Source organism: Saimiri boliviensis, chromosome 1, assembly GCF_048565385.1.
Source record: "Saimiri boliviensis isolate mSaiBol1 chromosome 1, mSaiBol1.pri, whole genome shotgun sequence".
NCBI classification, from domain to species: Eukaryota; Metazoa; Chordata; class Mammalia; order Primates; family Cebidae; genus Saimiri; species Saimiri boliviensis.
In genome coordinates, this window is record NC_133449.1 from 240,598,738 (window position 1) to 240,621,973 (window position 23,236).

A 23,236-nucleotide genomic window follows, 5' to 3' on the forward strand; every position below is an offset into this window, starting at 1 on the left:
CTGGAGCCCTCTTCGTCTTAGAAGGCTGGACTCATCCATCTCACCCTCCGCTTTCTCTGAGCCTCTCACAACAGTCTAGCCATGCTGTACTACCTCTACTTCGGCACGCTAATTCAGAGCCCCGCAGCTGCTAAACACTTACATCACGCTCTAGCTGATTGGAGCCCGGAGTCAGCTGGTCCAGCTTAGTTATTCACTCCAGCAACTTCGGAGATCACGGATGCTTGCAGTTCGGAGGGAGAGAGCAGCAAGTGGGTTCAGACACCTAGTGCATTTATCCAGGCGGAGGAGGCTCTTGCTATTAGACAGAAATCGTGAGATCCTTGTTTTCCCTTCTTCAAAATGCTGGCCATGGCATACCAGGAGACCACTAAATGGCTTTCGGCAGTAGCTTTGGGTCAAGCCCCTTCTGAAGCAACTATAAGGTCACTGTGGCTAAGTAAATCAGCGGTGACAGACACCTCTGTAAGAGGCAGCCGCTGATTGGGACGGTGAAAAACTAGGGCACAGCTGGTCAGCCAAGCAGCACCATTGTGCCTGGCGCTCATCTCTTCTGAGGCATCAAAGAAAACAAAAATGTAGCGAACACACACGCTGCCTGCAAACCTGAAAACGGAGGGCTCTGGGCAGCTGCTCTCCAGCCACCCAGCCCTTTACACCTCCCAGCGTGAAAGCCCATTCATTTACATAAATACCTGCCAGTCAATTCCTAGCCCAAAGACAGAAACGGTTTAGATTTTAATTTCTCTCATAATAACTTAGTTCTGCTGATACCTGACCAAAATGAAAAAGGGGGTTAGATTCTAAGAGCTGTCATTAGTTGGAATATTTAACCTATGTATAGTCTATAAGCAGCTAAAAAAAAATTGCCATCGTGCAATTTCACAGTCTGTTTCGGCTTGTTTACTCCGCTCATCCTCATCTTATTTCAGTCGAAAGCCACCAAGAGATGAATATTAAGTTTTCATTACCGGGGTGGCACCGGAGTAACAACATATGATACAATTTACAATAAATTATTCCTCCTTGGTATCTATTCTAAAGATATTTAAATTCAGAGACTAGTTTGAACCTGAGAGATACAAAGACTATGTGCACTCTGTCTAGGAACCACCTCTTTCACTCTAACCATTAGAAGAATTATTTTTCTTAAGTTAGGAAGACAGGTATAAACAGGTTTTTTAAAATCAGTAATTCCTGGATTTTACCTAACTTAGTTATCTAGTGATGTTTAAATGTAGGAGAGGAGGAGGAAGTGTCTAGTGGTTCCTCACCCATTCACCTGCTATTCCATTAGTTCTCCTTCTGGCTGTCAACACACTGTTAGGCTTGCTATCAACTGATTAGGTTATATCATTAAAAATAGCTCAGGGATTTATGAATCTAACCACTGAGGACGATTTATTTCATTTTATGTTCCCAAAAGGTTTTTGCATACATCTCCAGAAATACAAAGAGAAGCCTGTCAAGAAATGCCACCCCTAGCAGAGAAGGGTGTCAGGGTGTTTTTCCACTTAGGCATGTTCACGATACCACTTAAGGAAGAAAGCCCCAGAGAGCTTTTAGCTCTTGCTTATATGTGTAGGAGTAATACCATCTCCAAAGCAAAACCCAGCACAAAAACTGGTCAGTCCTCAAGTCAAAGTGTACCAACAAATTCTAGCACAAATGAATTTTTTTAAAAGATTTTTAAAACTATGTTTTTTGTTTAAATCAAAGGACAAAATAAAGGAAACCAAAACCACCAAAGACAGGGAGAAAGGGCCAGCCTTGCTATATCTTTTGACAACCCGTGATGCTGGTGGAGAATAGACCCCCAACCTTCCCAGGCTCACCTGCACTTTAATCTGTTCCTGCAAAGAGAAAATCTGGCTCTTCAATGAAAACAAAGGAAATCACAATTGTTGCCCGCTTTCTCCCTCAAATCACCCTCTTGAGAGAGGAGCACGAAAAGTTCCCTGAATGTGAAGAATTGTTTTAGACAAAGCCTTGGCAGCAGCTCTGAATATATTTACCAACTTACAGTGTCATTGCTATCTGCCAACAGAGGCATAAGGAAGTCCTGACTGATTTTGGAAAATATCTTGACCCAAGAAGCTCAGATTTTAAAAGCAAAAGCCAAGCATGGTGTACTCATATACACTTCTACTCTGAGGACTACAGTCTTCACTGTGCTGGTCCTTCTAGAAAAACTAGTCTAGTGGGCTGTACCAAGTTCCCATGAGAAATAAAAAGAAGGGCAGGCAGGGGGAAGGCAAACCACTTTTCCCCTTGCAACACAAATTGGGTCACCAGGAGAACTAAACAAAAAAGGTAGAGAGCCCAGAAGTATCTTTTCTGTGTCCAATCGTGTAAGCTAGTTGGAGGTACTAACAGAAGACATTCTGAGGACAAACTGTCAAAACATCAGCTGACGAGCATGCATCTTAGGCACTCTGCAGCTCAAGGTGTTTGGGAAGTGGTGGGAGTGATAAACAGGAATCTGGCTAAGGACGAAAAGTATGTTTCTTAACAAAAGAATATTTGGAGATAAAATCTAAGTGAGTGTTCTACCATTAACAAAGTCTAAAATGAGGATTATGACCATCATGCCATCAAATCTAGTATGAAAAAATATCGATTACCTGTCAAAATGTATCATTTTGAAAAGTGATACACATACGTTTTAAAGAAATAAAACCAGCCAGAGGCAAAAACATTTGGGACAAAAATGAAAGGCTGCTGAAAAATAACATCAAGCAATAATGGCTTAGTGGAGGGAATAGTAAAAGGAAAATTGCTACATTTACCCTTTGCTATATATTTTCTCATCAAGATAAGCCATGTGTTAAAATGCAATAAAAACTTCAAATGATGACACTATTCACAGGTAATAATTAGTATCTAGCCTAATTTCCATTAATAAACTTGTTTTTCCTGTGATTTTATACCTTCATGGAATATGTTCACAATATTGTGAGTCAACGCACAAAGTACCAGCCTCAATATGTATTGCTCTTACATATGTATTCAAATAATAAAATCCAGTAGGCTTTGTCATTAATTGTACTATAAAGCCAGGGGCTTTGTGGTATTTCATTAAAAAAAATTATTTCTATGGATACAATGCAGGCCCACTCTATTATAGGCATAATTTACTTCCTGGAATACTCAAAATCCCTGGTCACTATAAGGGGTCAAATTTAAATTTTAATAATTATTGCAATTAAATGGTTTACAGAAGCAAAAACAATTCCAAATATCAACTGAGAAAAACCAGGGGAAAAGAAAACGTTTGGTTGAACATATATCAAAAAGCACACATTGAGATTTGGTAATATTGTCCACAGTGATATTTAGTGCAAAGATACGGCTTTGTCCTCTGATTCACATGGTCAGATATTTTTCACATGCAGTCATGTGCTATATAATACTGACATTTCAGCCAGTGATGGGCCACATATATGACAGTGGTCCCGTATGAATATAATAGGGCTGAAAAATTCCTATTGCCTAATGACACCTTGACGATCCTGACCCTGTGTAGAACTAGGCCAGTGAGAGTGTGAGAGTGTGTGTGTGTGTGTGTGTGTGTGTGTGTGTGTTTGTGTGTATGTTTTAGTTTTTAATAAAAAAGTTTTAAGTTTAAAAAAATACTTTTTTTAAATAGAAAAAAGATTAAAGAATAAAAATATAAAGGAAGAAAAATATCTTGGTACAGCCACATAATATGTGTTTTAAGCTAAGAGATACTGTGAAAGAATTTAAAAGTTTAAAAAATTGAAAAGTTTATAAAATAAAAAGGTTACAGTATGCTAATGTCAATTTATTATTGAATAAAGAAAAATATTTTTTATGAATTCAGTGTAGCCTAAGTGTACATTATTTGTAAAGTCTATAGTAGTGCAGAGTGTTGTACAAGATCTTCACATTCACTCACCACTCACTCACTGACTCACCCAGAGCAACTTCCAGTCCTGCAAGGTCCATTCATAAGTGCCCTATACGGATATAAAATATTGTTTATATTGTATTTTTCAGGTAACTTTTCCATGCTGACACACACAAATACTTGCCATTGTGTTACAGCTGACTACGGTATTCAGTACAGTAACATGTCGTACAAGTTTGTAGCCTAGGAGCAACAGGGTATACCATCTAGGTTTGTCTAAGTTCACACAACAATGAAATCACCTAGCAACACATTTCTCCAAATGTGTCCCTGTTAAACGACACATGACTACTTAGAAATAAGTTACCTCTCTTCACTAGTTCTGTGTCAGTTACCCTAAACTAAACCAATCTTCTGATGTTACCCATTCTTCAAGCAACTGAAATGTTCATTTAAGTACTGCTCTGAGGAACATTTGAGGAGTTTCCACTCCACCCCACTCCACTCCACTGGCCTAATCCAGCCACATCTGGCAGCTCTCACTGAACTGCTTATCCAAAAGCCATGGGAACTGAAGTCGGAGGGCAGTAGAGAGGATCATTTTTTGATAAAGAAGTTGTTTCTCCTGCCACATTAGCCAGAAGGAGGAATGACAGAGGAGTACCACTGTGTTGCCTTTCTCTCATCCCACCAGTCAGAGTTCTTGGTGTGCTAGGAATGTGATTTCCAATACCATCACCACAATCTGGGGTGGGATCTCTCTTAAATACCTTCTTATGTTAAGTGTGACCATGATCACTACTTCTCAACAAGGTAGACAGCCATAAAATACATAGCCTGTTAATTGCTTGTAGACAACAGATCAAGGGTTCATATGTCTCTCTACATGTTCATTCAGAGGTAAGTCAACATGGCCAAGTGGATAAATACCTCTATTCATTCACTGATTACTTTTTTCCATTAATAGATAACTGCCAGTGGCCAACGAATGTGTACTATTAGGTCATAAAAGGTTACAAAGGAGAAACGGATGATTCATGAAAATATATACATCCATTATTGTGATTATAACCATATCATGAATGCCAAAGAGCAACCCTGCTGTGAGATTTGTGTCTACATTTAAATTCTTTCTTAATTTTTGTACTTTATTTTCCCCCATGTTTCAATTCTAAATATTAATAACAATGACTGGCCAGGTGCTGTGGCTCAGGCCTGTAATCCCAGCACTTTCAGAGGCCGAGACAGGCAGATCACCTGAGGTCAGGAGTTCAAGACCAGCCTGGCCAACATGGTGAAACCTCATCTCTACTAAAAATATAAAAATTAGCAGGGTGTCATGGCACATACCTAGAACCCCAGCTACTCAAAAAACTGAGGCACAAGAATCACTTGAACCCAGGAGGTGGAGGTCGTAGTGAACCAAGATCATCCTACTGCAGCTCCAGCCTGGGTGATAGAGCAAGACTTCGTCTCAAAAAAAAAAAAAAAAAAAAATGGCCAATGTTTGTCGATCACATTATGTGCCAGTCATTGCTCTAAGTACTTTATATGTATCATCTCATTAAATTCCCACAACATGAGTGATGAAACATTATAATCCCCATTTCACATATGAGGAATCAACACTTAGAGAAGTTAAATAACTTCCTTAGATTCCACAGCCAAGCCAAAGTGTATTCGTCCATTTTCACACTACCTAAGAGACCTGCCTGAGACTAGGAAGGTTATAAAGGAAAGACGTTTAATTGACTTATAGTTCAGCATTGCTGGGGAGGTCTCAGGAAACTTACAATCATGGCCGAGGTGAAGGGGAAGCAAAGCACCTTCTTCATGAAGTGGCAGGAAGGAGAAGTGCCAAGTGAAAAGGGGAAGAGCCCTTTATAAAACCATGAGATCTCATGAAAACTCACTCACTTTCATGAGAACAGCATGGGGGCAACCGCCCCCATGATCCAGTTACCTCCATCTGGACTCTTCCTTGACACATGGGGATTATGGGGATATAATTCAAGATGAGATTTGGGTAGGGACACAAAGCCAAACATATCAGCTGGGATAGGATACCAACCTTGATCAGGCTAACTCCAGAGTTTGGGTTCCCAACACCATGCTCTCCTGCCTCTTGGAGTTTAAACAAAGAAGGAAACAGTGCTTTCAAAGTGAATTAATAATGTGAAAAGCATCAGATCTTTTAGCTCCTAAAGAAAAATGAGCACATCATAAGCTGTCAATGGTCAGAACATACCAGAAAGAGCATCTCGAATCCCCAATTCTGAGCCATGTGCCTCTAAAAGAGAAAAGCAGCAGGGCCCCAGCTACTTTAGAGGGGAAACTAGAGATACCCCCTTGGCAGGAGAGGGTGGAGGAAGAGGGCTGGCCAGAAACAAGATTCTTACTACTTTCTTCTTAAATGTCTCTGGGCCTGCACGCTGAGTTTGAACAACTCTTTATCCTTCTGACTTCAAAATTATACAGTCCTAAATATAACACATTTATTTACAATCAAGTGGATTCCACACAATCAAGAGCACCCTTTCCGATGCTGTGCCAGGCATAACACATCCCTGCTAACTTTGCGGGGGTTTTGGCAGCTCTTCATTTGCTAGTCTGATGCTTTTTCTGGAATTTACCATTGAAGGCAACTCCTTAATTCACTCTTTTCTTTTCGGTGAAATGACTCAGGGCAAGGCTGTTCACTCTGTTCTGAGTAGTGCTGGGAAGGAAGAAAAACCCCAACTCTGACATCTGCCTTGATTTTCTGGAAGACATGCCTCCCCAGTGTACTTAGAAGTACCAGGCACTAAGAGCCAGTCCTTGTGCAGGCTTTGCCAAGGAGAAACCTGGTAGGCTGGGCAAGTCCCTGAACTGCCTTGAGCTTTGGCTTCTTGTCTGTAAAATAAAAATATTATGGGCTTATCGTCAGGAAGCTGGGGAAGTGAAGAAGAGGCAACCTTCTGGGAAATTGGGAAACTGGTCTCACCACCCTCAAGGTAACAGCAGCCCACGCCCCTCACTCTGGACACATGGTCCCTCCCTAGTGAACCCACAGTCCTGTCTCCCAACCCTCCTTTCTCCTCCAGGCCATTACTATCTCACCAAGCATCTGTTTCACATGGCTGCTCAGCTACCTTCCTGGCTTCAAGGCTCCTGCCCTGAACATGCTCAAGGCTGAGGAGGGCACCAAGGTCTCCCATCAGCCCCTCCTCATCACCAGTCTCCCGAGTCAGACAGCAGAGCTCAGAAATCAGTCATGAGTGGAGGTTCACGTGTCTAAAACACACACTACAGCGTTAATGTTAACTCTGAGAACATGCTAAATCCTTAGCTAAGGTTGACATGAGTCTTTATTACCATTTAAAATTAATGCCATATTATTACACTATTACTATCTGCTGTTATTAATGGCTAATCTTTAGAAGTATTTACTATTCATTAAAGTAACATACAAATGAACCAGATATTAATTACCAGTGTCATCAAAACTCAAAAGTAAAATGACACCTGGAAACAGGTTCCACATTATTTAAAGTTCCAAGAGATGTTACACTCAGGAACAGATACCAAAACCACTAGTTTTCTTTCCCTATATTCAAAATAGTCATTTGAAATTTTAAAATAAAGTTCTAACCTCTAAGGTTAACAAAGGTAAAGAAACAGCAGGCACATACTGTATATGTCTTTTTCTCACCAAAGAAAACAGACTTTAAACCTGTCAGAAAGACTAAAACAAAGGGCAGGCTGCCTTCCAGGGAAAGAAGGAATTTTTTCCACACCAAAGAAAAGAGAGGCTCTAACACCTTCCCACTGATAACACACCAAAGTCTGAATTTCTCCAAAGTGTAGCATTTTCTAAAACACGTTTCATTTAGCAAAAATTGCAGGTGGGGTCAGCAGCAAGCATATATCTATGAAATAGGCTGCATCCCACACTTCCTGCATTCAGCTCTGTGTTCCTTTCTGCCTGCAATCCTGAAGACTTCTTAAATGTATGCAATTGGTGATTTCTAGAATGTAACATGCATGATTTTGCTTAAGGCTTCTCACAAGAAAGCTATATTGCCTTGACGTTTGCATCACCTTTTTTTTATCTAATTATTTCTGGCATATTAGCCATCAAATCACTACTGACAATATGACAGGAATCATGGTATTGAAAAAATTACATCCTAGGAGGAAATAATAAAATATAAATCACATACATAATTTTCTTTTGAACATTTTAACAATGACACCCTCATATACATATGAAATATAGCAGACTATCCTCATAAATGCCCTAACATCAATCACAACAGGAAAATATTCTCTACTTTGAAAACACACGAATCCAACAAAATATAGCATTTCTAATAAAACTGGGTAATAGAACTTCATTTTTTTCATACAAGAGCATTTATGAAGATCTGAAGATTGGAAATAGCTCCAATATATATTTTTTCAATTATGTTCCTTCATGTCTAAATGATGCACAGCTAACACTGGGACCATGAACTAATATTTAGCAAAATCCCATATTTCATATTAATATATAGATTAAGATGGGAATAGATGAGTGAAGTGATGTTGGCAGTATTGCCATTGTAGGATATCTATCAATTGTACAAGCTTTAGAAACTCATATGTTAACATGTATGTTTACTGAAGATAATACTACTGACATCATCTAAGAATTTTATGAGCTTCTGAAACAGAGCAATATTCTTAAAATTGTTCCTAAAGTGAAAAGATATACCTAGAGATAAAAGATCAAGGAAAATCATTATTTTTTAAATTTTGGACTCTATATTCCAAGTATAGCTACTACATCAGAGATTAGAAAAGCACATTCAGGCTACATATGTGTTAAAAAATCCCACGATGGCTGGGCACAGTGACATACACCTATAATCCCAGCACTTTGGGAAACTGAGGCAGGTGGCTCACCTGAGCCTGGGAGTTTGAGACAGTTTGAAATGTTTAAGAAGTTTGAAACCCCATCTCTACCAAAAAAAAAAAAAAAAAAAAAAAAACCCAAAAAAATTAGCTGATGTGGTGCTGTGTGCCTGTAGTCCCAGCTACTTGGGATGTTAAGGTGGGAGGATCAATTGAGCCTGGGAGATCTAAATAGCAGTGAGCTGAGATCACACCAGTGCACTCCAGCCTGGGGGACAGAGTGAGACCCTGTTGAAAAAAAAAAAAATCCCACAGTGAGGAGAAGCTCAATTCTAGGTTAAATGTACTGTTGCCTAGCCAAACTTCTCGAAAGAAAAAGTTAAAATGGAAAAAACTCTGGAAAATTTTCCAAGGAGAAAAACCAAACTTGTCTCCCTGGAATTTAAAATATGATTGACCAAAGACAAACATTTTAACTAAAATTAGTGTGGGATCCCACATGTAAATTAATCAAGCATTCCTTCTTACATCTGTTTTCATACTGACAGGTATTACAACACAGATCTGAACCACCTGTGCAAGCTGACTATTTTAAACTCCCAGTTTAAGATAATGTCTTCAGCACTGGTTTACCCACAAGCATCACGTTAAACTAATTCTGAGATTCTGACCACAGGCTTCACTCTGATCTTGTTTGCACTACGCACACATTGCCAGCCCTTCTGGTGACATCCACAAATACTGAGCAGCCAAATAGGTCCGAGAGAGATATATAAATTATTTTTTAATAGATAAGTTTCTTTTAGGTAGCAATGCAGCAGTCTAGATGTTCCCCCCTGAATCTTGCTCTTCATTCCACTACTCCCTATTCCCTACATTTGGTTTGACTTCCTATCGCCCTGCACTAACATGTCATCCATTTCAGACACAAATAGAAATGAGGTTGCCACCTGCCAACTAGTTAACACTTGAATGAGAAGTGCTCCCTGAGACTCTATCATATAACACAGTAAGCAATGTGTGTTCCACTTCTCTAGGACATTAACTCTGTCTTCTAGCATCCCTTAAGTGTATTCTTTTTAACACAAAATGGGCTCCAGATTCTATCTCATTAATCCTCATCAGTTTCTTGAGAAGTAGAAAGAGAAGAGACTGGTCCAATTTACCAATGAGGAAAGTGAGATAATGAGGTTACAAGAAGAGCCCAAGGTCATGAAAACAGTAAAAAAGGCAGAGCTAACAAGAGATTTCAGGCTTTATAGGCCAGAACACAGGGCCAAGGCAGCTGCCATGTTCCAGAACACTTCCCTCCCCTTCTTCCTGCACTTCCCTCGTCCTTATCACCACTGCAGCAGCAATCCAAGGGCAATCGCTGCCCTGCAGAACTTTCAGATAGACACACAAATGAATAAAAAACCAAATGTGTGCGTACCCACACATACATATGCATATGGTGGAAGAAACAGAAGCATTAAGTGAAGATCAGACCAAGGGGATATACATAGGAAGAAGTCACTTTAAGCACCACCTGAGGACACAGTATTTGTATTTATCTATCTAGTTGAGCAAGATGTGGAAATCACAGTGCTTAAACTAGAAGGGCACAAACCATAGTGAAATCTCTTCTTTTTTTTTTTTTTTTCCTTTTTAGTGGCAAAGTTTCTCTTGATACTACAAAACCACAGAATCAAGCATCAATACTCAAAATACCGTATGATTCTTGGGATCAGGGTATACACTGAATCCACGGCTCTTCCCTAAGACCCTGATGAGCACCTGCTCTCTGTTTTGCCTTTCTCCATCTCTTAGTTCAAGAAAAATAAACATATGTCTACTTTTCTTAATATTTTAAAATTATAAAAATAGATGTCTATGGCAGAACATCTGGAAGATACAAGAACACCCTAAAGTCATATCTAATTTAAATGCACAATGATTTATAACCAAAATGTACATGCACTCTTATGTATACAGGTCCTGGAAACTTTTATTTAAAATTGTCTTTAAAATTGAACTTAAAGTAAAATTTAAGGATGGCTTTCTTTTACAGAAATCCATTTACAACAGTCTTCCAAAAAATGGCAGTAGATGTTTAAGAAGTTTAATCCTTCTCGAAGTTGATTTAATTTCTTGTATTTATTTTCTAATTTATATAAGAATTTAATAAGGGCTCTAGCATATTTTCCTTAAAAATCAAGGCAATCTATCTCAAGTTTTATACACTGATATAAAGTCCCTCTGTTCTGTTTGAAAGCCCCAGCTCATTCATTTATATTCATTAATCTTAATGATATCATTAATGCACAATGTGTTTCACAGAAACTAATTGTATTTTGCCAGAATCAAACATTAACAATTATGCCTCCCATCATCACCTAATAAAATAAAATTTAAAAACTCTCAGGCACATCAATGAATATTTTGGTATATTAGCTGATTTGCATTTTTAATGCTATAATAAATTGACCAGATTATCATCAATTAGATAAATTAATATTCTTTAAGTAAGGCAATGGGGAATTATTTTGTTAGAAATTGACAACACTTCACTCTCACTTCCCTGAGCTTTATTGACTATAAGCTTAGCCCTCTTTGTCCCCTTATCTAAAGCTGGCTTTCGTGATTCAAGCTAGTACCACACAACAGAACATATTCCTCTTAAATTTTATATACTTATCATTGCTTTAAGCAATGGCAGGAGATTAGGGAGTCAATGCTTTTCAAGTAAAGGGGAAATATCTACCTGGACAATAAAAATGCCCTGAGACAGAAGTACATGAATCAATTTGTTTAAATCACTGTATTAGTATTTTGTTTTATCCCCTTGATTCAAAAACCAATCACTATCTACTATGAATCAGACATTACGATGGATGTTTGAGAACAGAAAGAGGAAAAAGGTTAGTCCCACCAGAATGCAGTCATGGGGTCGAAAGACGCATGGGTAAGCAAACAAAATACAAGGAGGTAAGTGGAGACACAGGGACAAGACAGTCCAGGTGCTGGTAGTGCAGGAACACCGAGGAAGGAATAACTCAGAGGGGTGGGTAGAGAGTAAGGGAAGGTTTGAGAGAGGAGGTTAACAGAGTCCAAAACAGCAGTTCTCAAATTTATCTACACATTAGAATCACTGGAAAATCTTTTATAAATTTCAAAAAAACTAAGGCCATAGACAGGAGAATTAAATCACAATCTCTGGAAGTAAGTAGTTTCTGAAGTCACCACTGGTGATTCCAAAGTGCAGACAAGTTTAGAAATCCCAGGTCTAATGGCAGCAGAAATTCTAGGTGGGGTAGAGGATGGATGGGAAGCTGGGGGAAGCATGCCAAGCCCAGAGAGCAGCATGTGCAAAGGCAAACAGGAGTAATGGAGCTGAAAATGCAGTGTGATGGCAGCCAGGGTGCAGCCATTCTCTCCAACCTCAAAATATCCTGAACTTCGAAACCTGTACAGGTCGACAAAACCAGACCCCACGAGTTCTGTCCCTTTCCCTCTTTCCAGATTCAGAGAGTGTATTTTCCTTCTACTTACTACACTCTTACACAAAAGAGCTCAAATACCTAAAAGACTTTCTCACAATATTCCTGTAATATTTCTCATAAATGATTATAAAACTTGAGGAAAGGTGAAGGGATAAGAGAGGTGACTCATGGGAATAGAAGGGCAAGGAAGCATTAATTCTTGTGGCCAGGAACAGAGATGTCCAATCTTTTGGCTTCCCTAAGCCACACTGGAAAAAGAAGAATTGTCTTGGACCACATATAAAATACATTAACACTAACAATAGCTGATGAGCTTTAAAAAAAAAATCCAAAAAAAACTCATAATGTTTAAGAAAATTTACTTCTTAAAGAGTTACACTACATTCAAAGCTATCCCAGGCTGCAGATTAGACAAGCTTGCTATAAAATAATATGACTTTAATCTCTTTTCATCAAAGACTATTATTTTCATGGAAAGACAAGGCACTTTTCCTCAGTCTTCCTCTAAAACTGAACTTCAGTGAATTGGATAAGTCCTAGATATCTATCTTGGCTTTACTAAACACATTACATGACTCAATTATTAAAAGCAAACAGGCTCCTCCTTCTTTTCCTCCTTGAGGATTCTTGAATGCCACCTGAACTCTGGTGATGATTCCATACCTTACCTGACAACCTTGAAAACCTGTCACCACTCTCCTCTGGGCCAGCAGGTAAGGACGTTTGTGAGGAGCCTGTTAATTGTGCACTTCAACTGTCCTCTAAAGAAAACTGGATTCGAAAGGATGTATGTATCCTGTTTTACCTACAGACAAACCTAATAAATTAAATCTGAATCTTCTTTGTAAAGCAATACCCTAAGCCATCAGAAATAATACCAATTTCTTTAGGGGGGAAAATATAACAAAATCTGAATACTTTAATAAAAAGCAGAATTTTTTTAAGTCTTATTTTTCTTCTGAAATACAAGTAAATTAGACCTCCCTTACACTCTGGGGATAGATTCCAGGATGCCCAGTGACTGCCTGAAACCACAGATAGTACCAAACCCCATATATACTGTTTTTCTTTATATATATACACACTTATGATAAAGGTTAATTTATAAATTAGGTACAGTAAGAGATTAACAACAATAATAGAGCAATTAAAACAATATGCTGTAATAATAGTTATGTGAATGTAGTCTCTCTCAAAATAACGTACTGAATTCACCTTAAATACAATATTATATACATGTATTAGTTATCATTTTTATACCAAAAAAAAGAAGTATCTTTAAACATTTTGGTATAAAAATCATAACTAATACATGCTCAGCATGGGCTACTCATTTAGCTATGTTTAGTTGTGCATGCAATAAGGATTATTGATAATGCATTCTAGCAACATGAAGTGTAGTCCTTCAAATGTAAATTATACCTAACATCTTCTACTAGTTTTTTTAAAAAGTCATTGGTAGGAACCTCTCTAGCTCAAGTATGCACCATTTTCAGAACATAATTTCAATACATAAGCCTAGGATATCTAAACGTCTTCCATACATTATTCTGTATACTCAAAATGCGAGCAGGATTAACAGCATTCTCTTACTTGCAGCAGTAATCTGCAGCCCAACTGTTATGGGAGAAAAAAAATCTCCAGGACACAACAAAAAACTTTTTAATTTCAACCAATCTGTCAGCATTTTAAAAGTTCTTCCTGGCAATTTTGTTACAATGAGAGAATCAGAACGTTTTCTCCTCCCAGTTGACTTGGCAAATCACCTTGCACATAGGGTACACATTTATCTCACATGCTAACAGACGCATCTTTTTAAAAAATCCCCAACATTTTTACCTCCATCCATTGCAAAGGAGATTTGCTGATGTGCCACCTAGTGGACAAAATACTACCTTCATCAGTGCACTTCACCTTGTCTTTGGAGATGAAAATCAGTAGAAATATGTTTCAGAAGATCATCTAATGAGAAATGTGGAGCCTGTCCCATCAAAGGTGCTCTAGAAGGTGATGCTCTGAATGAGCCACAAGGGAGTGCTGGTATCTTCCGCACTGGTATCTGTGGCTGCTCCTCAAGCTTGATTAGGCACAAGGGAGGTAACCAAAGGTGAAAAAAGCCCCACAACAGGACAACGCTTGCCAGGCCAGGATGAAAGTGATCATCTCCCTCCCACAGTGATGACCCAGCTCCAAAGAGCTCCCTAGCACTGAGGAGGCACAGTAAGTGATTCTACTAATTTTTTAAAAAATTATTGTTTTTTTTTTTTTAAATTTCCAAATGCCGTTAAGTTTGAGGTAAATGTTGATCATAAACAGGTTATTGTGATTTCATAATTTGTTGCGAGACCAGGTAACATCACAAAACTGAAAAACAGATCCTTCCCTAAGGTCTCAGAGGAGACAAGGAGGCAGGCAAACAGCACTGTCTGCTCCTGAGAAGTGGCCCCTGGAGAAACATCCTCTTCTTAACCCACACAGGTCCCCGGGATCAGATGGATCAGAAAGTGTTCAACTCCTCTCTCCTAACTTTCCAGAGATGACAGACACACAGGATAATTAGAGGCCTTATCAGTCTATCTCATGTTCCCAATGACCTTCCAACGAAACAATTCTGAAAGCAGTGTAAGAGTGCAGCATGCAATTCTTATTTTGTCTCCCTGTCAAACTACCAGATTTGTGTCTAACATTCCTTCTTTCACAGCTAAATACTACTTCCCATGGACTCATTTTTCTGTTTCGAGTTGTCAGAAAAAAAAATTCCAGGTTCAGAATTAAAACCACCTATTTCTTCTCAGTAGGTAAAATATCTACTCAATGCCGTTTAATTAGCAGTTTTATAAAACTGACACTTAGGTACCAATTTTCTGGTTTTCCCATTTGGATAATTTATAAGTAAAAATATATGTCAATATTGCAAGACTCAGAGATATTTTGTTCAGAAGCTATGCCTGGAGGAAACTCTCCTATACTTGCTTTTCCTAAGGGAGCAGAGATGGCCGAAAAGTACAAGAAACATGACCGAACAGCTAGAATCTCTTTCTGGTTCTTCCACCTCACTCTTGTGTGACTGTGAAAAATTCAGTTAATAAACTGTTTCCCTTCATTTGTCTTAGTTTTTTTAAGGGAGTAAAATACACTTGTCCAATATTTTAGTTCAACATTTTTCAAACCTCCAGTAAAGTTGGAAGACTAGAATAAGAAACATGCTTATACCCAGATTCACCACATGTGAACATTCCTCTATAATTGCTATACATATTTGTGAAAATACATCTCAAACACAATTTTTTTCAACTTAATAGAAAAGTCTTGAGATGAAAAGCTCCCCACAGGAAGGTGACAGAAGGTTAATAACTATACGTTGAGCAAGATTTCCTAAGAATATTTTTGTAAGGAATTAGACTTCCTTAAAAGCTCTTGGAATGCAACAACATTCTTCTCGTGAACACTTTCCAGGAAATGCGTCCGTAAGAACCGTCTTACATGAATCCTAGAAACACTCCACTTCAGAGCTGGAAACCATGTGTTTCAAATGCTCCATTTTAGTGATGTGTAAACTGAGCCCCAGTGATGCTGCTTCTTATTAGCATTCACTTTTCATTTCTCATAAATAATACACTTCTAAACTGCGAGAGAGGTGGGGACTTCAGAAGGAAAAGGAGAGAACAAGGAAGACAAGAATAGAAGGGAGTAAGAAGAGGTAACCATACATGACTGAGAGCAACAGCTCCCCGAACCCACTGACAACCCCCCGCAGCACACAGCTTTACTACATACCGAGGGTGATGCAGAAGAGCTGTCCTTCTGAGCAAACCACAGCCTTATCCCACATGTTCAAAACTCACACATTCACCCTCAGCCCTACGTCTACCTAATTCAATGGTCTGACCTACTTCACACATTGCGAGCATTTTTATTTTTCCACTTTGTCGATTATGCTATTAATGTTTCTTCTGACTATTTACTGAACACAGGTTCTATTGGAGCCAAGATTTGACCATGGCAATGAAGCTGTACCCATGTGGCTCTGCAAGATAACCACTTCTCTAAGCAAACATAGGCAGGGGCTCTCCTGAGGACAGATGATAAGTTTTATGTTTCCCAGGCCATGTTTCAAGGTTTTGTGTTAGAGATGGGATTTCCTCTGTTATTCTGGTCTTCTGCTTAAGAAATACAAAGGCTTTTTGTTCATAAAACTATCTAAGGCCATTTTTAAAATCCCTAAATCAATAAAAATAATTCAACAGCAGAATATTAATTTTCAGTAATACATCTTCTATTGATTGTTTCCTTGGCATACTTCCTGGTCTGGCATAGCTCAGCGGTCAGCTCCATACCCAATGGCTGTGTGTTAATGAGACTTATTGATGGCCTTCTAATGCATAAGATCTCACCATTATCCAACTAGCCTGCGCCAGCCTTGCATCATACTGTCTGCAGTTTTTTCCCTTCTCACCCAAACACAGCCCTAGACTGTAGCTAAGAAGCAGGTGCTTCTTACAGTCAGCCATCAATTGCTTCATTTGTAAAATTAGGCACTCATGGACATCTTGTTAAATACTTGGAGATGTTTTGATAAATTATAGCCAAGGTACACAATTGTAGTATTGATTCCTAAAGTCACCAGGTTCTCTACCCACCCCTGCTGCATTTGCAGCTATGTTTTAAATATCTTTTCTCCTTTCCGAGAAAAGCATCCAAAAACCTGACAGGTACTATTATTTAGAGTGTGCAATGCCTTCGTCATTTGAGAGTAATGGGTCAAACTCATTTTCACCTGTCCATTTGCTCCCTTTACATGTGAGTGTACTAGGACCCAACAGATGGCTAAACCAAGATGTTCACCAGATTAGACTTTCTTGATATGACTGACTACTAAAAAGCTTAAGATAACAGATGTTAACCTACCCAGGATGTATTATATGTTCTATCAAGACATCAGAAATACTCCTAGGCTTTCCCAAGCTTGGAAATGCATCTAATTTATCTGAATAAAAACAAATAAAAGTGGCAAAGAAGGGGGCTGGATAGAGAGACAAAGAACCTATTTCCCAACATTTCCTGGATCATTTTCTCAGTTAAAGTTCTAATGTGTTTAGATGAGTCTGTCTTTTAGGTACCTTTTTTTCATGAATATAGGGTGCTTTTTATTTTTTCCTCCTACCCAAAAATGGTGTCATTAAAAACAAAAAGCAGAGGGCTATTGCAGAGTAATATATTATCTTCACTAATTCTCAAACAATCAAGGAGCATGTAGCCATGAGCTGTTTATTCCTGGCCACAGCTAGGCTAGGATTCCTCAGCAGCAGAGCTGTGAGGCAGCAGAGCGTTACTGACATCTCTCTCTGCAATGCTCAGAGGCCAACTGTGAGGGAGCCCAGGTGGCCGCACAGGAGAGGCCAACATGAGCCACTTCTGCCTGGCGGATCCTCCAAGCCTCTGCCTGGCTCCTGTGCATGCCTGGCCCTGTTCTATTCCAGAAAGCCATTGCCTGAAAAGCCCCCGGTGATGTTTTTCCTGTAAACAGTCACCCCTCAGAAGAACAGAGGGAAAGGATGTGGTCATTCTGCAAAGTGAGTGCAGCATTATCATAACTTCTGCTTTCACAGAGAAGTCCTCCGCGGGACTATGCAAACACTTTCCCATCCCACTTTGCTGCCTCCCTTCTCTGCTCAAGTTCAGCCACATGTATGGATCAAAATCACTACATATGGCCAGTACCCTATGACAGTCGGTAAAGCCTATGACGGTGGAGGGAAGGCAGAAAGAATTGCAGAGAGGAGGGGTAGCAGCCCTTCCAGAACTGTTGCCAGTAGGCCCAATGCTGGCTACACTGCAGAAGAAGGCAGGCAGCCCAGACACCACTTCTCGGGGCAACAGATGCTTTGGTGACACTCCTGTTCATGCTTTTGGCCATATTAACTGGCTACTTACTTGTTCATCTGGGGATGCAGCTAAAATAAATTTCCCAGTCTCCCCTGCGGTAGGTGCGGTCACAAGACTGAGTTCCAGACAATGGAATATGGGTAGATGTATGCCACTGTTCAAGATCTGACCCATTAACACTTCCCATACACTCTTTCTCCCATATCCCAATCAGGATGTCAACACCCAGAGGGACCTTGGAAGTGACATAAAGATGGCAGAACATCTGTCAGCCTGAGTCCCTGAGTGACCAGGTGGAATGGGGCATGGCCCTGCAAAAATAAAAATGGCCTGTAGGTGAGAAAGAAACAAACTCTTATTATGTTAAGCCAGTGAGAACTTTGAGTATATTTGTTATACTACCGATCATTTAATATAGCACAACACACTCTAAAGCAACCTGACTAAACACCAGAAGACTTACCTCACCAACTATAAATCCCCTTACAACTAAAAGTAATGATGCGCCAGCATTCTCATACCAGAAATCATAGAGGTTAAAGGCTTTAAAACTGTTGAGAGTCCACCCCCCAGGGACTGGTCAGGCAATTGTATACCATGGTGTGGCTATGCAATGACATACTCTGCCACTATTAAAAAGGATGCAGGAAAGTTGTATGTACTACTATAAGAGATCTTCAGAAGAAGTTCAAAAGCAAGTCTCAAACTGTGTATGTCATATATTTTAATTGTAAAATTTTTTTTCTGGAACATGAAACAAATAGCAATAATTATTCATAGGGAGAAGTATGAGAGAGAGAAAAAAGAATAATTTTTATGCCTTTCTGTGTTCTTGGAATTTTCTAATATTGTATATGTATTACTTCTTATAAAAATGTCAACAGAGTAGTGACACTGTGGGCTACTTAATTTTTTCTTTCTCATTCTGTATTTAAAAAGCTACTGTGAAAATGCAAATCAGCAGCAATGAAGGAAGGAACATGACCACAGAATGACTGAACCTCTTCCTCCAAGGAAGATTATCCCCCAAACGAGGATGCTACAAGTTATTGTTGATTGACTGCCAATCACAACTATAGAGTTCTGAGTCTGTAATGGTAACACGGGTGACCATTAAGGCTCCTCTAGTTGATTAGAAAAGTGACACGTGGCAAGAACATTTCTAATTAGTGATCACTGTAGAAACGTCTTAAGGGCCAGCTCTATGTAAGTTTTCTCCCAGAAGAATTCATTTACCTTTCCCTCAGAGTTCAAAAGCTGACTGTCTGAAGACCACAGTTTGGGGGCGGGGAGGAAGTTCTGTTTGTTTGCTTGGTTGGTTGGCTGGTTTTGAGACAGCATCTCGCTCTGTCACCCAGGATGGAGTGCAGTGGCACCATCTTGGCTCACCACAACCTCCGTCTCCCGAGTTCAAGCGATTCTCCTGCCTCAGCCTCCCAAGTAAATGGGACTACAGGCGTGTGCTACCACATCCAACCTTTTTTTTTTTTTTTTTTTTTTTTTAGTAGAGATGGGTTTTCACTGTAGTAGCCAGGATGGTCTTTATCTCCTGACCTCATGATCTGCCCACCTCGGCCTCCCAAAATGCTGGGATTACAGGCATGAGCCATTGCACCTCGCCCTGTTTCAAACTATGTAGAGAAAAAGCATCAAGAAAGAAAAACATAGAATGAAGGGGATACATACCTGCTGACACACAGGAACAGTGTAGTCAACAGTTAGGAATGATCCCTCTAATCGGGGAGAAATTCTAGGTCTCATCTTTAAAGTACCCTCAGAAAAGAAATACCTCTTCCACCTGCACAGCTCCCAATGAAGTGCTGTACAAAAACGCTTCTTACATTCAGAGTCTGGCTCATCTCTATTGTGTGGGTTTAATTTCCATGAAGGCAGGGAAAAGGCTGGCCTGGGACACAGGCATCACCTCTAGTAGAACACAGGCACCTGCTGAGCTGCTCCAGGTTTTGTTTAAACCATCTGAACACGATTCCACTGGAACACAGAAGGTAAGGCAGAGAAAGTGTGTGTTTAAATATTCTGAGATAAATGTCTGTGCTATGGTATCGGGCACTACCAAATGCAGGGCAAAGAGGATGCTGTGAATGCGAGTGATGTTCCTCAAGTACTCTCTGTTTCTCAGCCCTGATCTACCAACAGCGAGGACACAGAGACATGACCCTGGCTGGGCTTCAAGGAGTCCAAAGTTTCATGGGAGAATAGCTGGGTTAACAAAAAGTATAACTAGCTTAAATTTCCAACACGGTACTATTTTTAAAAATGAAACACTCTCCTGTGCTTGATTTGAACTCTAAATGTAAAGTATTCTAAACCAAAAAACAACATAATTTAGTTAATATTGGGGCTATTTGACATCAATGAAAAACTGAGTTGTTCAGAAAACCAAAGCAGAGCTTCACAAGCTAGGGGGGCTGCCCAGCCTGCACAGGGCACACCTATGAGATGGGACCTGCCAGGTAACACTTCACCTCCTTCATCAGAGGGCAGCGCTACCCACAAGCCCCTGTGAGCAGTCCTGTATGAAATTACCTAACACCCTCAGGCTGCGGTGTAAAGCACTGCTCTCCAACAAAATTTTCCTGGATTGAACACGACGGAATGACTGGATTCATGTTTCTGACTTGGTAAGCTAAAGATTGTGACAGGGAAGCCGGGGAGAGTGTACTGGATGTTCTACCTCAAGACTGTCTGCAGAGTTTCAAACACACATGGAAATAGAAGAAATCACAAGGAAAAACATGCAAAGTGAAGAACATTACCCTTGGGGCAAGTCAACTGTTATTTTCCAACACAGCCTCAAGGCAGAGGGAGGTGGATGCTGCCATCTAGAGATATGCAGGGATATTGGCTTTGATATCAATGCAGTCAAAACAAACACACTGATGGGGGTGGAAGTGGAAGATGGCACAGTCTTAGGGAAGCAGCTGCCTGAGGGACACATTCTTTCCCGAACCAGGTCCTCGCCTGGTTTAGAGAGAGGCCGAGGAGGAAATGCCCAACAGACAGGGCACCTTCAGTCCCACGGTTCCCATGAGCATAAGAATGCAAACAAATTCCTCTGTGCAGGGAAAGTGGGCCATGGGGAATCAGAATGAGTGAGAAGAGATCAAATGTGGGAATGGTTAATGGATACACATAAAAAATAGAAAGAATGGAATAAGACCTACTATATGAAAGCACAAGAGGGTGACTACAGTCTGTAATAATTTAATTGTACATTTTAAAATAACTAAGAGTATAATTGGATTGTTTTTAACATGAAGGATAAATGCTTGAGGGGATGGATACCCTTTCTCCATGATGTGATTATTATGCATTGGATGTCTCTTAACAAAACATCTCATGTACTGCATAAATATATGCACCTTCTATGTACCCACAAAAATTTAAAAATTTTTAAAAATTTAATGAAGGTAAGAGTAATGTGAGACATGGTGCCCAGGACAAAGGGTTAGCACCTGCTGCCACATGGAAGCCTGCAGAGTTCCACGGCCAGGTAATGAACCACAGGAAAGGAAAACAGGGTTGGAAAGAAAGCCAACGGCAGAAATTAGAATCACACAGGCAAGAAAACCAAAGAAATAGGAAATTCAGCCCAAGACTGGCATCCTGGGGAAAACAGGAGATATAATGAAAAAGTGCACATTTTTTATCACACATTACTAGGATGCACAAAAGAAAAAGGAAATTTATGTTTACAGATGTTAAGAATGGTTTTATGTGATGTATGATTTTTCTCCCTATTAAGAAAATTTTTAAAAATTGTCAATGGGAATTTTTCAACTTATGATAGAAAATATTCAAGAAAGAATGCATGCAGGCGTTATCTAATCCTGAATTTCCCAACTGATCAAGCGGATCTGTGATCCTGAGAGAGGGAGCTAAATTAAGTTCTACCTGATCAACAACATGATTTTATTTGTCCTGGTGTAGGACTCCCAGTCTTTCCCTCTTAATGAAGAGCTTTCAGCACAGACGGGGCACAGATGATGCTCATAATTTAGATGCAAGTATGTGACACTCCACAGCCTGTGGGACAGGTTATAAGCTTCTGACTTTAGTAAGAACTGTTGCCATCAGCAACTTCAGCTGCATCTAGTTAATTTCATATCAGATGCAGATTTGTTTAAAATGTCAGACAAGTGGGGACCATTCAATCCTGCCCAAGCCTCTCCCTGCTCTGACAGCGTAAGGAATCTAAGGGTTGTCAGGATTGATGGATGAGGGGAATTATTCCTGATGTGCTGTCAGCACCCATCCCCCTTTGAGCACATCCTTCTTGTCAGCACAAGAGGCGGAGGATGTTCTAAACATCTCAGGATAGAGATCGTTTAGGGAAAAAGCGCATGCCCAGCAAAGCGGTGCAGTCATTAATGTTTCACTTCCCCTTCGGTTGGCCAATGAGACACTGCCAGCAAGAAGAAGTTACTACAGCAGAGAACACCTCTACAGCTAGCATGGCAGTTGGAGGCATTTATAATTTCACATCTGCTAAGCTGGGTCTCTCTCTTCATAAAAATCAATGCAGTAGCCCCTGAGATTGGCAATGAAAGCATATCTGCATGTGAAAAGGGAGATCTGGACTTCACAATCTCAACTCCTGTCTCTGAAAATATCCCCAGCCTTTGGAGAGCTGCCACCACCCAGCTCCAGCTTCATAGGCTGATAGCTATAGTCATCATTGAGTCCTGCTCCAGGAAGCAATAAGGTCCAGGGTTATGTCGTAAAACTCCAAGAGAACTAGTTACATCAGCCTTGGAGATAGCCTTTCAACACTGTGCAGTGCCCAGGCTAGGAGCTGAACAAGAAAAGCTGCCAAAACTACAATTTCTCTCCCCAGTAACAACCCAAAAGGACTATGACTGTATAAAAGCAGCTGCAGTTCAATATTTTCACAAGGGATGATTTTTTTTTCCTCACTGGTTTTCTAAGAAAATGATAAAGATATTGCTAGAGGTAGAAAAATGTTAAAATGAGAAGTCTTTTAAATGCTAGTGAAAATAAATTTAACTGCAAGCATTATAAGGCTCCTCTACCAGTCCTACTTAGTCGTTAAACATACCATGAAATGACAAGAATTTGATGATGTGATACAGATACAGGA

The 23,236-nt window shown here is 39.8% G+C and overlaps 1 protein-coding gene across 9 annotated transcripts in view; it reads right to left on the reverse strand.

The window, feature by feature from the left end:
* MAST4 (microtubule associated serine/threonine kinase family member 4) overlaps positions 1-23,236 on the reverse strand; it is a 573,771-nt gene that overhangs the window by 344,351 nt on the left and 206,184 nt on the right. For 4 of the 9 annotated variants that reach the window (XM_074385289.1, XM_074385304.1, XM_074385283.1 and 1 more), the window contains exon 1: positions 1-23,236. This exon is cut by the window's right edge. The exons of the other annotated variants lie outside the window; for them this stretch is intronic. In XM_074385289.1, the coding sequence (XP_074241390.1) occupies positions 1-39 (39 nt within the window). In that variant the 5' untranslated portion in view covers positions 40-23,236. 9 annotated transcript variants of the gene reach the window in all.